The following is a 16,004-nucleotide window of genomic DNA, read 5'->3' as shown; positions in this document are numbered from 1 at the left end:
TTGGGGGGGGGGGCGCCTTTTATACTGTCAGTGGAGGTAGAGCCGGATTGATGCTGTGTTACACGTCACGCCTCTGATTCCTGAACAATGTCATATGATCTAAAATCACACACTTGTGCGGCTTTGTTTGGTGCAGTGTAAACAAGCAAAGGCGACATGGTAACAACGAGGGGTGTTCTTAACAGCAATATAGCGTGATCTCTGTATAAAAGAGGATGATGACAGAGCGCCCACAGGCCTACAAACAAAGAGTGGCCTGAGGTAACAGAAGGACACGTTTCAATGGATGTTTTTTTTTTAATTATTATTGTTATTAGGCGTTGGACTGAAAGTCACCAGCTGCTTGGTAATGTAATAGTCCACATTTTCCTGCACCTTTTACACACTGTACAGATCAATCGACCGGCCAGGACATGGAGCTCAAACTGAACATCAGATGTCAAATGATAATTCCAATAAAGTTTATTGAAACAAGATAGCTGTTTCCTCAGTGATGACAAAAAGCGTTACTTTGTCCAGTTCTACTATAAACAGAGAGTAAGAAGACAAGAAAGATCATATAGAAGATAAATGACCAAATCTGGCCCGTTGCTGGGCCACATGCTTGTTTTCTTTTGGCTCAGTCTGCACTTGGTTCCATGGCCCAAATCTCGCCCATGTACAGCGTGATTGTCAGATGCTACTTCCACATCTGGACCAATTCTGGCGCACACACACAGAAAATCTTCCGGATGTCAGTCAATACCGGAGAACAACAGCCGGAGTCTGCCCAGATGCGGAAGTATATGGGCCAGACGCGGGCCGAGGAACCAGGCGTATGTTGGCCTAGAAGTTTCATTTTTCTTCCTTTCTAACCTTCAGCTGCTTTCCCTCCACTCCCACATTTAACCACGCACTCATTCAAAAGACTAAAACACCCCTCACTTTACTGTTTGTCTTACATGTGTAAATGTACTGTAAAAAGCCTTAATACTGTTGCACACCCACGGTACACTCAATGATGGAAGAGTCATGCATTCAAATTTTACTTGTGTTAAAGTACACAAGTATTAGCATAAAATAACAGTTAAAGCTAAAGCAGTACATTCATATAACATTCATGGCTCTACTTTGCAGATTAAACGTTTATATTAAAGTAAACACTCAGTTGTCAGTTTATGAGAAACACCCAGCAGAAACTAAATCCTCCTTCATGAAGGCTCTCGTGTTCAGTTCGTGTTGAAATGGTTTTAGGGAAGTGTTGGTTCGACTGTGATCACTCTGGAGGATGTACTCTGTAGACAGAGAGAGAGAGAGATATCTTACATACATGATGTCCCTCTGACAGCATCACTTTCTACTCTATCTCACACGCTATCTGTCGCAGGTCGGAAACCACATCTCCACTTTCCGCTTATTTGACTCTGTAAGGCATCCTGGGGAGGTTTGTATGAGTGGGTCCCTCTTCTGTTTCTATTTTAAAAATGTGCACGGTGACACACATTTACCACAATACACTTTCCTACCACTGGTGCCATGCCCTTCCGCCTATTGACAGTTGGTGGTGGCAACATAAAAGGAAGCTTAGCAATGCGTTTGCAGAGGCCGTGAAGAAGAAGGCTGCTAAGAAGCAACGGTGAATGTAAACAATCCTACGGTGGGAGCTCAACGCACTGCAACTTAAGGACACCAACAACATCAGAAAACATCTTCATCAATTTGACAACAAGTGCTGTAAATATTCACATCAAAACCAAAAACACAAACGCACTGCAAATACTCACAACACAGTGTGTCCCAGTGCGTTCATCACTTTTTAAATTTTGCATATAGTGTAATATGGTGAGTTTTTTATTATAGTTTTATAACACAATCGGCAGACAAGAATAGATGCTGCCAGGCTGCAGAGAGTGAGTTGTGAGCTTGATGTCTTAGAAACGTATTTTCATCCAGGTATTCTTCTTACTCATTACAGAATCTACATAATAATTGTTCAATGTCCAACATGTGAAGTTGTTTTTTTAGTAGCAGTAATTTCTGGAGAAACAAGAAAAGAACAAGAAAACAAAACTCCAAATAAGAAAATAAAAGTCTTTAAAAAAAGCAACACAAAGAAAATGTGTAGCGATAATGTTTTTTTTTTTTTCTGCTTTCCTGTTGTGTTTATCAGATTTATGTAGACGCTGCCTTCCTGTCTGTCTGGTATCAGTATTATTATTCACTTCCACAGACCCTTAGGGACCGACAGCACATGACATTATCTGATTTTAGGTGGGGTTTTAGGTGTTTCATGTTAGTTTCCTCTCTGCTGACAAATGAAGTGACACTTTAACACTCTTTAACACTTCAACACATGTGGCAGCAGGGTATGCAGTGGCGGTACAATCTGAGATTTAATTTTGATTCTCTGTGGTCACTATTTTCAGGCACTGAATATTATGCATGCTTTACTATGTAATTTGTCTTTGCATTATCCCTCAATATCGTCCTAATGTGAACTGAGGTTTATTTTGTTTGCTGTTACAGTGCAGCCTGCCACTGTCTACTGCTTTGTTACTGCTTTGCTGTAGAAAAGATTTTGCTTTTGTCTCCCCCTGCTGTCCTGGACAGGAACAACACCCCTCTTTTCTGACACTAGTGTCTGAACATGAACAAAATTTAAACAAGCAAAGTTTTCTTTAAGGTGTTTCTCAGGTTTAATCTTTTTGTGATTAATTTTAGTTGTTTTTTTCTATTTTATTTTATTGATTTGCACAGTTAACAAGTATCAAATACACTGGTTAAAAATGATTACAGGAAATAAAAAGAAAAAAATGTAAAATAATTCAGAAAACACATTTGAAAGAAAATAGATGATAAATAGATGCACGATATATATATATATATATATATATATATATGTAAATCGTTCACAACAAGCTCTCTCTCTCACCCTCTCCCCACCTTTGTTCCCCACTCCTCCCATGTGTCTCTCTCCCAGTTTACTTTGCATCTCTTGTTGTGTGTGTGGTTCTGATCGTCCTGCAGTCGGCTTGTTTTCTGCTGCTCCTCTTCACAAGGATGAAGAACAGGAAGTTTGGTTCGAACTCCCGGGTGAACTCAGACGGCAGAAACATGGAGGTAACTCTCTCTTGCATGTCATCCTCACTGCCACTAGATGATGACCAGACCACCATCATCTCAGACCAAAACAAATGCTTTGTCGACCACAAACCCTCAAGTTTTATAAAGAGGAGAAGAAAAGCCAGTTCTGAGTCGAGCTGGAGTCCTTTAGCAGCTCGTAGGGTTCTCCATCTTGGTAAAGTCAGACCGGTATTGGCTCCACTGGCAGACTGGGAAAGAAATTCCACCTTGGACTTATCCACAGAACCTTTAAGATTGTCCAGCGGCAGACTGGACAGAATTCAGATTTAAGTGTGGGGCGCTTTCTCCCAGAAAACCACAAATTGATATTTTATATATTTCTATTTGCTTATGAATTAAACCAATTAAACCACTAGTCCTTTAATCTTGCAAACAGTAGTTTGACTAGATAACCTTCAATTAATGTCTTCTTACTAGCTTTCCTAGGTTGTCTCAACCACATCTCTGGTTATTCATAAGAGGATAGAGTTTGCTCAGTTGTCATGGAGATAGACATTAGTCACGTGACAACAGTGAATCTTTGAACAGGGGATTATTTGAGTTATCTCTGTGAAATGTGGTAAGCAGATTTCAGGTTTTCATTTATCTGTTATTGTCAAATTTATGGATACATGGTGTGAATGTAAAATGTTGATATATGAATATAGAATTAGAATTATTTGATTGACAGTATTACATATAAATGCCACAGAGATCCTATTCATTCACTGAGGCCCCTATTTACAGGTCCTGTCTGAATTCTTCCCATATGAAGAGTTTTATTGTTTAATGTTCTACAAACGCTTGAATTCAAACTCACAAAATTAGCTAGATGACTTCCCCAGATGTCCACGAGGTGGCAGCAGCGTCTGACTGAACTACAGCTACAAACCAGAGGATTCTGGGTTCAAAAAACATTTCCACAAAAAAAAACTTTTATGCTCTTTATAAGAGGGCAGGGGGTCTGTTCCCATGCAAGGGCCCATTGTCTCATTATCCGTCCATGTGTTTATGGAAGATGTTTTTCTCAGAGAAAATACAGGAGAAAATTAGACAAGGGATTTTAAGATTTCGATTTTTTTTTTCTGCAATGTATTTACTGTAATGTAGCCTACATTTACACTTGTTTAAATTTATGAATGACGGATTGTGTTAAATATAAACTCCGCCATGACCTACATGGATACAAATGATTCATGATGAGTGTGCGTGTGTGTGTGTGTGCGTGTGTGCGTGTATGTGAGAGAGAGAGAGAGAGAGAGAGAGAGACAGACAGACAGATAGGGGAGGGTTTGTGTCCACCTTGTCTGGGTGTGTCCCTCTAAAAGCAGCAGGTACTACTGCCGCATTTCTTACTCTGCCTCTGCTGTGAAGACTTGAACCGCCCGGGATGGATCTGCTCACCTTTAAGCCTCTTCTGTTTCTGCTCCTTTTAATCGGTAGGAAACACACTTAATTGCACCGAGCTGAGATTTATATATTTTTTATTTGTATTTGTATTTTTTTTTACTGTCGCTTGTACATGGAAAATGTGTCTCCCTGGGTGTAGCCTGTTTGAATTCCTGCTGAAATGATATAAAATGATAATTATAACAGAGTAAAGAAAAGTTTATCTTTAAAGAGGAAATGGATTGAGGCTAGTAAATGACTTTTATAATACTGTATCATTCTTATCAAATTGTTTCCCCCAAGTTCTTGATCTGTCCAGCTCCCTCCAGCTGAGGTCTAACTTGTCCTTCACCTGTCTGTCCCTCAGGATGCTGTGTGGGGCAGGACATTCTGCCGGAGGGTCCGGTGGACGCAGTTGTGGGGAGAAATGTGACTTTGAAAACCCTGCTTAACAAGCCGCAGTATGTCTTTATAACCTGGAATTACAACGATGGGAGTGAACAGATTAATGTCGCCACCTTGGGTCCAAAAGGGACCAAAGTGGGAGAGCCTTATGAAGGAAGAGTGTCCATTGACGCGACCACCGGCGACTTGACCATGACGTCACTGAAGTCGGAGGACAGCGGGGATTATAGCATCAGCATACTGGCAGAAGACAGCACCACCAGGACCGCAGAGACTCAGCTCCGAGTTCTGAGTGAGTCATTTACCTGTGATGCTACCTGCAAAGGTGTAGGATTTTGCAGGATTCTCCCCCTCCCCCAAATGAGTGGTTTTGTGTTACATCTGTGCAGAGTTCAAAAGTGCCTCATAATTATTAATAAAGTTGTTTCAATTTTAGATTCTGGTGTTTACAACGTGTCTGTGAATCAAAATGACAGTTTTGATAACGTCTACGCTTCCTTTGAGACAGGGTTAGGCCCTTTTTAAGTTGTCAACGTGTTAAAGTAAGATGCTTTTTTGGGGCGAATTGATCAGTGGCACCTAGAAATCCAGAAAAAAAAGCTGTTTTGATTCTTGTTTTGTTCTCATAACGCCTCTCTGAAACTATTACATGTACAATTGCTAAATTGTTCAATTTCTAAGGCGGTTTGGTGCAGCTCGGAGGCGCAAAAGCCACACCTGTTACCGGTTTAGTGCCTTGGAGTGCAGATATCCCTGCGCCACATAAAACAATATTAAGTGAGCATTCATCGTCGCTTAGCAACCTCACAGAGCGAGGACTATATTCCTTGGCGGAGGAAAGAGAGATGCTCCTTTTCCTGGTGTCGAATTTATAATCCCTTGTTAGCTACTCCGTTTGCCATGTAGCCTGTTAACACTCCCGAGCTGCTGTTGTGAAATCACTGTACAGTCGTTCCTCCAGTAACAACAGCCATTCGTCCAGGGTTTCATTTCAATGAACAGATGTTCCCTGTGTGAGAGGTTGCGACCTTATTCAACAGCAAACACAGCAGCCATCAGCAGCACTGTTACACTGAGCGGCCTGAGGGCGTGGCTCTTGACTTGTTTTTTTTTTTTCCTGGTGGAGAGTGTGTGTGTTTGCCTTTAGGTTCAGTTAAGGGGTGTTTTGTGTTCTCTTTAATACCCTAATACGCATGCTTTATGCCGAGTGACCTGAGTAATAGAAACTGCTTTTTACAGTGTTACAGGGCTGCAACTGATCATTCCTTCGATCACTGATTGATCTTTCAATTTGTTTGTGCAAATGTAATAATTGATCGATCTATAAAATGGTGGGAGTTTTGAGAAAAACAGTGAAAAATGCCCATCAGCGCATCATCTAAGAAGCTGGAACTGTGTCAGAAAAATAATTGATTTTTAAAATAAGTGCATTGATTAACTGGCTAATTGCTGGAGTAAATATCTCAGCTTGTTGACTCGGTGCTACCGTCAGTTTATTGAAAAAGCCACAGTCATCTTCGACAAGGTAAACGTCTCCAGTCTGGCTTGTGTCAACTACATGATGTCAGTTTGAATCTTTATTTATCAAGGGATGGTTGGCAGCGGAGTGGATTCATTCCCACTCAGGGATCGACCAGTAAAAGCACGTCTGGCGAACACTCAGAGCGAAACCACCAGTGTCTCCGTGTCTGTTTGTTCCTGTTGCATCAGAGTGGATCCTTGATGTTCCTGCAGGTTCACAGTCAGATCTTAGAAAACTTCCACAACGTAACAACTGTGTGAGCTGTCAGAACTGGTTACCACTCCTTCACATTCTTCCCACACACACACACACACACACACACTGTTGCCTAATCATCATTAAACACACTGTTCATTTATAGTCGGAGCTCCAGGATTATTGAGAACGAGTCCAGCAGGTCTAGTCGCTGTAATTTATCTGCCGCCTTCACTCTCCTCATTCAAATGTTCATATCAGAGCACAATTAGGATTGTGTGAAGAAAATGTCAGGCAGGTTGTTATATCCTCCACCCCCACAATTAATCATGCCTCCATTCACTTTGTTATGAGATTTCATCATGAACACTAACTTCACTTGCTTTAATCTCAATGGAAAAATACAGTGTAAAACACCTGGACAGCCATTTGTATTCAAAATTGTGCAGTTTAGTTGGTGTTTGTGGATCTATTTCGTTTTGCTGTTTTGTTAATTTTTTTCTTTTTCTACTCAGCTACTGACAAAATGTCGACAAAATGGTGGAAAATTTTGCACTAGTGCAAAGTTCACAAAATAAGCTAAATACCAACTGTAAATTTTAGGTTTTTGTGTGTCAGAAAAATACCTTTATTTTGTCGCTAATCTTTCTCTTATACCGCAAGCTCTCAGATAAGAACTGGTTTTCAGTGTCTTCCGGGTCATTTAGACTTACTATAGTTCTATGGTGTGGCCACGAGATTTGATTATTTTAAATTTGGTTGGTGAATGGATCCATGTGCTAAAACACACATGAGCCTACTGTTGCAGGTAGGAAGTAAATATAGTGAATGTATTCAAAATTGAGATGGCAGCAGCTGCAGATTGTGTAATCAGTTTTTCTAAAAGTGTAATCTTTTGCAACGCATTTAATGGAAACTCACCATTGGACATTTCTTACTGAAATGCATCTTGGGAGCCGTGCTTGACTTCTCTACTTCAATTTTTATGTCTGCAAGCTTCTTGTATCTTTGACTTTTTATCAAAGAACCAGATGCTTTCACCCCACAGATGTTCATCTTTTGTCTTTTGAGTTTCCTGACAATTAATTACCATTAAGGAGAGAAACCCGTCAGTCATCTAACACTGTCTATGAGAACATGAGGCCTGTTGCTAACAAAGGCCGGGTAACAACAAAAAACAACAACAATAGCAACAACAACAACAACAACAACAACAACAACACGTGAACCTGCACAGAATCTCACAAAACAAAAACACTGTTTTTAACTTGCTTCTACTTTTAATGTGAAACATCTGTACAGGAAGTGATAAGTTTCACTGACAGTAGCTTAACAGTGAGCCAGAAAAAGAAAAAAAACGGCAAAGTGGAACCTACTCCAACGACTCTTGACATGTTCTTCTACTGATGGAATTGGTGCTTTTGAAAATGTATACAGCAAAATATACTTTTAAATAAAGGGAAAATTAGAAAAAACAATAAATAAAAAGCCTCCAATACTATTTTTTTACATCATTTATTCATTGAGCTTCATGCCTATGGAAGAGCAACAATCTCCTCTCCTTTGGTCTCAGTCATGTTTTTTTTTCTCCCACATTCAATTCTATTGTATTGTTATACTGTTACAACCTTTTCCTCATTTCCACCAACCTCCCTGTGTCTCTGTGCAGAGCCCGTGTCTGAAGTAGTCATCGTGCCCAACATGCCCGAGGCGATCGAACACAACAGCACCGTGGTCCTGAACTGCTCCGCTAAAGGCTCCTTCCTCACATTCACCTGGACTAACGGCACCGCCCCCATCATGGACGACGGCAAACGGCTCACAATTAAAAATGTCAGTTTTTTTTTTTAAATCTCATTTTTTAAAACTCTGTGTGCTGTTCACTGAATATAAACTGTGTAGGTTTACCAGAAAACTTTTGCTGGGTGCTTTTAACGTAAAGTATGCAGTAACTGATGTAGTTCCTCCTTTGGTTTGTATCACAGGAGGAACTGTCCAGCACACTGACCATCACAGGTGTACTCAGGTCAGATCTGGTCGGCCCTATCTACTGCTCAGCTGCTAACAACCTGGAGAAAGAGAAGAGTGCACCCTTCAACCTCACTGTCTTCTGTAAGTACTGCACCCACATTGCTAGTTTTCTGCCTGGTGACTCCTCCCACACAGGAAGTGACAAGTTTGAACTAAACAGAAGAGCATGAGCGGTGATAGCCTCCAGGAAACATCAGCTACCAGATATCCATATCGTTGTTTTTCTTTTTTTTTTTTGCTAAATACTCAGCCACTAATTAATTAAATGACTTGTTAACTCTTGTGGGTGGTGACTATGTAATGTCATAGTTTGTGTCATTATGCCCACACTATTTTATTGACAGGTGATCTCTGGGATCTCTCTAAAAGAGTACTCAACTGATTTATCATTTCACTCCCACAGCACAGTGGGACTCTTAATGGACAGTTAAAGGAGCTGCTTATTTGTTTGCATTTGTAGCAAACCATAGGTGTGAATTTTGATATGTATCATAGGCTGCAAGTGTTTGTTGCCCAGATTCTGGCGAAAGTCTAACCTTTTTTTTTTTTAAGAGGTGCCAAAACTTAATTTGCACATAAGAAATGTCAAAATCTAGTTTTGTAGATTGATATAAGAAATACTGGTACAGATTCCTACTCCCCAGAGGATGAACCATTTACATTTAAATGACCTCATGACCTTTCATCTCGCACCACCCTCTGGACACACTTTACATTTTTTATCACCATTATTTGTAAGAAGTGATTAGCGAGCTGTTCCACTGTCACCATCTTGGCAGTGCCTGACTCTGCCTAACTCCCAGCTAATCCAAATATGGGCAAAGAGGTGGGGCCTGTATGGAGCCCAGACTTCTGTGCATGCTGGTTTGTGTCAAACATACACTCACCCACCTGTCACTTTAAGTGGCCACGCCCTCAATTCTGCATAATATTAAACCTTAATAAAATGTTAACAGGTGAGTTATATAAAAATTCACCCCAGGTACAAGTTGACATGAGGAAAAGGAAATTAGCTACAGAGACCAAAACAGTTTTTTGTACCAGGCTGTAAACATGTTTACTTCTGCTGTAAAGTTGGACATTTTAACATGGCAGCATTAGAAGAACTGCAGTTTGTAGCACTTCACTGTTAAAGTGAAAACTCCATTATATTTGATTGTTAAAGAACCGTGACTTAGATACACACTAGAGAGTTACGTTGTAGAGTGTAAAAATACGTTTTCTCAGGTGGACAAATTATTTAACGGAGGCATTGTCTCTGGATTACCTCAAACCTACAGAGAGTAGTTTGACATTTTTGTCCTACAGCAGACACAAACTAATACGGACATATCTACAATGAGCTCATATCGGCTGATACATTGGTACATAGTTCTTTTATTAAATAAATCCACCCTCATGGTGGTTTGACAGGTAGAAGTTTACCCACAGATTTGTTTAATCTGAGGTGTAACTCTTGCGTTACTTTAAATGCTGCACTTCACTGACTGAACTCCACGCCCTTTTCACAACAAAGACATGAGTCAGCTACTGTCACTGCTTCACACCTCAGCAGGTCATCTGTCCTGATTCAAGGCCTTTTACAATATTTCTGGATCCACTACGATGGCGACTCAGATTCCTGAAACACTTGTATCCACTGTGACTGTGGTGTGTGTTTGCAGGGCGCTCCCTCTCAGTCTTTGCACTGTGACTAAAACCACAGTGTGTACATAGTGTCTTGTGCTTCCACTCCTTCAACATGACTAACCTGAAAGGCAGTGAAACCACACCGACCGCTGGTTAACTCTGTTATTAATTAATCAAAAGCTTACCCCGGCAGCTCAGGAGCGTTTAATCTGGTCAGGCTGTCTCTGAAAATTTAAGTCGTGTTTGAATCCAGTGAACACTACAACCTGAGGATGTGCAATGAAATGTATTTTTACAACATGTTGCATCTTAAAAATGAATTTAAAAGACTTTAATCACAAGAAAAGGACAAAAAAATACATAAAACATGTTTTAAAACATTCATAACATATATATGATAATACTATTTTCCAGTAAAATATCCAAATATATGTTTAGGGAACTTAAATAATTTAAATATCCACACAGAAATAAAAAATAAAAAAAACCCTGCAGGCTTGTATTGACGGTCTTCAAATTTGAAAACAAAATGCTGCAATAGAGACTATGTTCCAAGTATTTGATCAGTAGCAATAATTCACAGTTAGCTGTGCATTTATCAAACAATAATGCATGTCGAAGAGGATACAAATCTCCATTGTTTGACATTATTTTTTATAATTGCACTGGTTTGATATGATTATTTTCTTGCTTGAAATGACTATTTACCTGTCGTCACAAAAAATAGACGGTATTTTTATATTTTGCACTGTGCTCTTTCAATGGAAACTTTGGAATGATATTACTTAAAAAGCAGTATGAAAGGAGCTTCTGGTTATATTTTGAATGGATCAGTATCGGAAAAACAAAGCCAATTGAAATTCAGCCCTATCTTTACTGTCTTCTACTGTGTTTTAAAGTGTGTCAGTAACATGAACACAATCACACTCAGCTGTGTTGTCCTCTGGAGTGCTGCCTTCTCTTCTGACTTTAGGGTTAGGGTCAAAGATCATTTGTGAGGGAAGAAGCTCCACTCTGGTTGTACAGTGTTTCGCATCAACTAATTTTGAATCAGGACCTTCAGTGTTTGGATCAAAAGAAGCTCATGAAAATTAAGGTGTGTCAGGTTTGGTATTTTGAATGTGTCCGATACAGATTTAATCAGCTTTTAGGTAAATACAAGGATCAGATTGGACTAAAAGAACTGAACTGGGATCAGGTCCAAATAAACTTGTTGGACGCTTCCACTGAGAAGCTGTAGCGTAGTAAAGGCAGAAACCAGCCAATGTCTTGGCTGTGAGGATTAACTGTTTGTATTGAGTTATCACCCCTCTCCACTTGTTGTTGCTCCACAGACGGACCAGATACAATCACCATCAGTCCTCCGAGTCCTCCCGAGTTCATCCAATCCGGCGCCAACTTCAGCCTGTCCTGTTCAGCGAGCTCCAGCCCACCCGCCACCTTCACCTGGTTCCACAACCAGCAGCCGATGGATGCGTCGGGTTCCGTCCTCACTCTGAAACAGATCGAGGAACAGGGGTTAGGGAAGCAGACGGAAGGATACACATGCACGGCTATAAACGCCAAGACCGAGCGCGCCGTCTCCTCTCCTGCTGTTTCCTTCGCTGTGATGGGTGAGTGTTTGTGGCAGCTCCATAAATGTGTTTATATGGTTGAATGGCCTTGAGCTGGTTCAGATTCACACTCTCCTCAGGATGAACTGATCAACTGACTTTTCATCTGACGCCATCATCGGGTCAAAAGTTAAATTTTTAGTCATAAATAAGCAGCCTGATGTGTGTAGAGGTGTGTGTGTTTGGTTTGTTCAGTCGCAGCCTGATGTCATTTGCATGTGATTTAATGAAGGTACACACACCGGCCGGCCGTGTGTAACGTTGCCAAGCTTGGCACTTTTCCTATCAGAGACTACAGGAAGTTAATGAACTGAAGGAGCTTAAAGCAGCTATGGGCGACAGACACTGGAACAATCACTTGTATTCATTTATAGATTGAATGCAGACTGATTTACAGACATTCCTGCTTTAAAAAGCTCTAATACTGATATGAAAGTGTATGAATTTGATCATTTATTAACATTTTAAGCATTAATTTGTTCGCTCTTGTTGATTAAAGTAGCAGCAGAGTGACGTTGCGCCAGAATCAGATCTCTGATCTCAGCCCAAGGACACATTTGACTCCAAAATACCAACAATACACTTTATGATTCAATGTTTGTTCCTCACTTCCAATCTGTGCACGGTTCGCTGGACACCAAAATACCACACAGAGAATTTTCAAGGTCATAACCAGAGGCCACTGTCTCTGTCTCTTCACGGTCTTTCTCACTTGCCCACTGCCTATCTCTAACCTTGGTTAGCCAGCTGGTAGCTGCTGTGTACAAATAACAATCACCAGCCAATTAACTTACCAAAAGCTTCAGCATAATTTTATATATAATATTTCAAGACCTTGGTGGGGAGGCTAATCCTTCCCCCTGGAGACCCCATATTTTTAAGGTTTCACAGTGCTGCACAGTATGATACCTCAGTTATATCTGAAAATGGCCACAACAGAAAAGAATGTTTTAGCATCAGTGTGAACACTGGGTCATAAAGAGTTAAATCTGCAGGAGATGAAGCAAACGAACAAAAAAAATTCAAGATGACTGACTAGAAAACTGACATGAAAATTATTTTAGCTGATAATGACTATGAGCAGTTTCTATGGCTGCAATCTATAGAAAATTATTTATAAAAGCAACATGAATTGGAGATTTTTTAGGGACATTAGATTTTAACAGCTCGGCTGAATAAAACAACACAGTTTTGTCGTTCAGAGAGAGGCAGAAGTTGACTGAAACCCACTGAAACAAAGCAGACTGAAACCTTCTCATTTCTCGGTGACATACCTCCGAGGCACGAGACTGATAAATGGACTCACATTAGTCATAGAATCTGCTGGTGACAGGTCCACTACATACAGCAGCAGCGACCCACGGCGCATGCATCAGATTTTACCTGGGAGCTGCTGAGACGGTGTGAAACTGTGCTGTCTGTAATTACTGCCAAGGAATTTTCGCTTCTTGTTTTTGGTGGACCTTGTTTTCAAGTTGGCGGCAGACCAACTTGAACATGTACATGTCTGTGTGTGTGTGTGTGTGTGTGTGTGTGTGTGTGTGTGTGTGTGTGTGTGTGTGTGCGTGTGGTCCAGGGATTACTCATGTTATGGGGACCCAAGTCTGTTTATGAGGACAAAAAGCAAGTCCCTATGACGTAAATCCTCAAATGTTAAGGTGAAGACATGTTTTAAGGTTAAAGTAAGTCACCAAGAAACCCTGTGTGTCTGTGTGTGTGTGTTTGTGGAGAGAGAGAGAGAGAAAGAGAGAGAGAGAAACCTGCTGGGTTGGAAGATGGTCTTACATTTTGCCCCGAAGAGTTTCTGTTTTCTTTCTGAATGATAAGAGAGGGGGAGGGGGAGGAGAAGTTATACTTTGTTGTGAAGCACTTTGAACTACACCCCCTGTATGAAAGGTATCATATAAATAAAGTTAATTATTATGATTATGAAAAAGGAAAAGGCAGTGAACTTTAAAGTGTAACATGACCGACATCACAGCAGGAGATGGGTGTGAGCTACAGTGCATTCAGACTCATACAGTATGTGTTTAGTCCACTGACCTGCACCATATGAACTGTAGTTAGAAATACAACATCATGAAACTAACTGGTGTTGCTGAAACAAAGTAGTTAAGCAGCTGAGATGTTCTACCCACTAATAATTGTCATTATGGGAAATGTAGGATCCAGTTGTTTTGAGGCTCGACTACTGTAAATTCTGTTGTTCATGTCTTATAAAGCAGGTCTAGGTTCTACATTAATACTGTGAAACCAGAGAGGAGACTGAGCCTCTCTTCTGATTGGATGACTGTTTTCTCACCGACCTGTTGTTACTAGAGCCCCAGAGAGGTCTGAGAGAGGAGATGTAAAACTACATTGAGATGGTTTTTGGTTCTTAAAACCACAAATATATCTTCTTATGGATCAACACTTCAAATGAAACACAGGAGAAGTGTAAAATATGGGACCTTTAAACTATTTCTTATGAATCTCCCAACTTTATGGTGCAGTATTTAATCACTGGATTACTCCTTTAATGTCGGCCTTTGACTTTGAATATGAAAATAACATCTCTCGTTCCCATACTGTGTACAGAGCCCATCTCAGGTACCACCATCACCGGTCCAACTGCGACCCTCATCGCCGGCAACAGCACAGCAAACATCAGCTGCCATGCGAAGGCCGGCACCGTGAAGACCAGGACCTGGCTGAAAGATGGCAAACCTCTGACTGCCAGCTCCCACCTGGTGTTCTCTGAAGACATGAGCTCAATGATGATCAGCCTGCTGCAGAAAGAGGACAACGGAGAGTACACGTGTCAGCTCGTCAACCCCGTCAGCACTGACACAGCCTCCTACAAGATGGTGGTCAACTGTGAGTGTTTGTATTGCTACAAGACCTGAAGGCATTTATGGAGGTGGATTTGTTTTTCTTGACAGTTTATAGATAATGAACCCTCTTTTATTTCCACTCTGTGTCCAGACGGTCCTGAACAAGCGGTGGTGAAGGGTGAAGGGGCCGTAGAGGTGAACGACCATGTGAAGCTCACCTGCTCCGCGATGTCCATCCCACCCGCCAACTTCAGCTGGAAGTTTAACGGCACAGTGACCGGCGTGAAAACGGCGCTGTACACCATTGAGAAAGCCGTTTACAAAAACACTGGAACGTACATGTGTGAGGCGCTAAACGCTGTCACCGGCAAGACCACCACGCACACCTTCAACCTGTCTGTCAAAGGTGAGATACACACACCGTCACCTGTATCAACTGCAGTTCAACATCAGTGCAGATCTAGTCTTTAGAAAGGAACCACTGGGCTGCAGCTGCATGCTGATTTACAGCAGTAGACTTAAATGCTCTGCCCACAGATGACAGAAATACTTGTTTGTCTTACGTCATCTCACCAGTTAAAAGAGACTTGACCAGTTCATGACTCAGCTGCAGTGTCCTGCGCTAGTTGTCATTTGTTTATCACATTATGGTACCTGCCATGGTACAAAAGTATCTGGTGCCAAACACAGGAAACTAAATGTCATGATTCCCATCAGGCTCTGTACTCAAGGTTTTTGCTAATGTTAGCATATTACAATCCTGAATAAAGTGCTGCAGGGATGACGTATTTTTGTAGGCTAACCCTGATGATCATCACCTGTTCACCCTAGTTCGCTCGACAAAAAAAGCACAGCTGAGCCTAACACTGAGTCTGAGATGTCCTACAAGGGCCGTCATAAACAGGATGAACCCTGTTGGTTAAGGCAACGGGGTCTCTGTGAAATAAATGTGCCAGGCAGAAAACATTTGGTAAGGTTTCTGCTTTTTTAACTGCAATATTCAGTTTCAGTTTTCACACCAGCGAATAGCAGCAGTGTGACTATATCATGCTGGTTTGTTTCTCTTGAATCTTTATAGTGATGCCTCATATAGATTATCATGTGGGTATGCCAAGAATCAGCATTGGAGATCATTTCCACAGAATTACTCACCAAACTGATCCCTTCAATCAGATTGAGTCATGTTTCATTTCCTCTGTGTGGTTTCTGTTCTGAGCTCAGTGAAACCGCCCTCAAACATTGCACACGGTGTTCACAGGGTCCTGTTCAAATACATTTCTGTCTCTCCCCCCACCCCCCACCCTC

The 16,004-nt window shown here is 41.1% G+C and overlaps 1 protein-coding gene and 1 gene segment (V, D, J or C); one reads left to right on the top strand and one right to left on the bottom strand.

Annotated features, from left to right (window-relative positions):
* LOC147817224 (Ig kappa-b4 chain C region-like) overlaps positions 1-16,004 on the bottom strand; it is a 57,076-nt gene that overhangs the window by 20,317 nt on the left and 20,755 nt on the right.
* Positions 4,406-16,004, top strand: part of LOC111647357 (cell adhesion molecule CEACAM5-like) — an 11,878-nt gene continuing 279 nt past the window's right edge. The window contains exons 1-7 of the mRNA XM_023396956.2: positions 4,406-4,541; positions 4,859-5,188; positions 8,283-8,446; positions 8,599-8,725; positions 11,608-11,886; positions 14,464-14,742; positions 14,851-15,105. Of these exons, the coding sequence (XP_023252724.1) occupies positions 4,493-4,541; positions 4,859-5,188; positions 8,283-8,446; positions 8,599-8,725; positions 11,608-11,886; positions 14,464-14,742; positions 14,851-15,105 (1,483 nt within the window). The 5' untranslated portion in view covers positions 4,406-4,492. The remainder of the gene's footprint in view (positions 4,542-4,858; positions 5,189-8,282; positions 8,447-8,598; positions 8,726-11,607; positions 11,887-14,463; positions 14,743-14,850; positions 15,106-16,004) is intronic.

Source organism: Seriola lalandi, unplaced genomic scaffold (assembly GCF_002814215.2).
Source record: "Seriola lalandi dorsalis isolate HSWRI2012SDOR001 ecotype SW California unplaced genomic scaffold, Sedor1 jcf7180002054985, whole genome shotgun sequence".
Lineage (NCBI taxonomy): Eukaryota > Metazoa > Chordata > Actinopteri > Carangiformes > Carangidae > Seriola > Seriola lalandi.
This window is presented reverse-complemented; position numbering and strand designations above follow the sequence as displayed.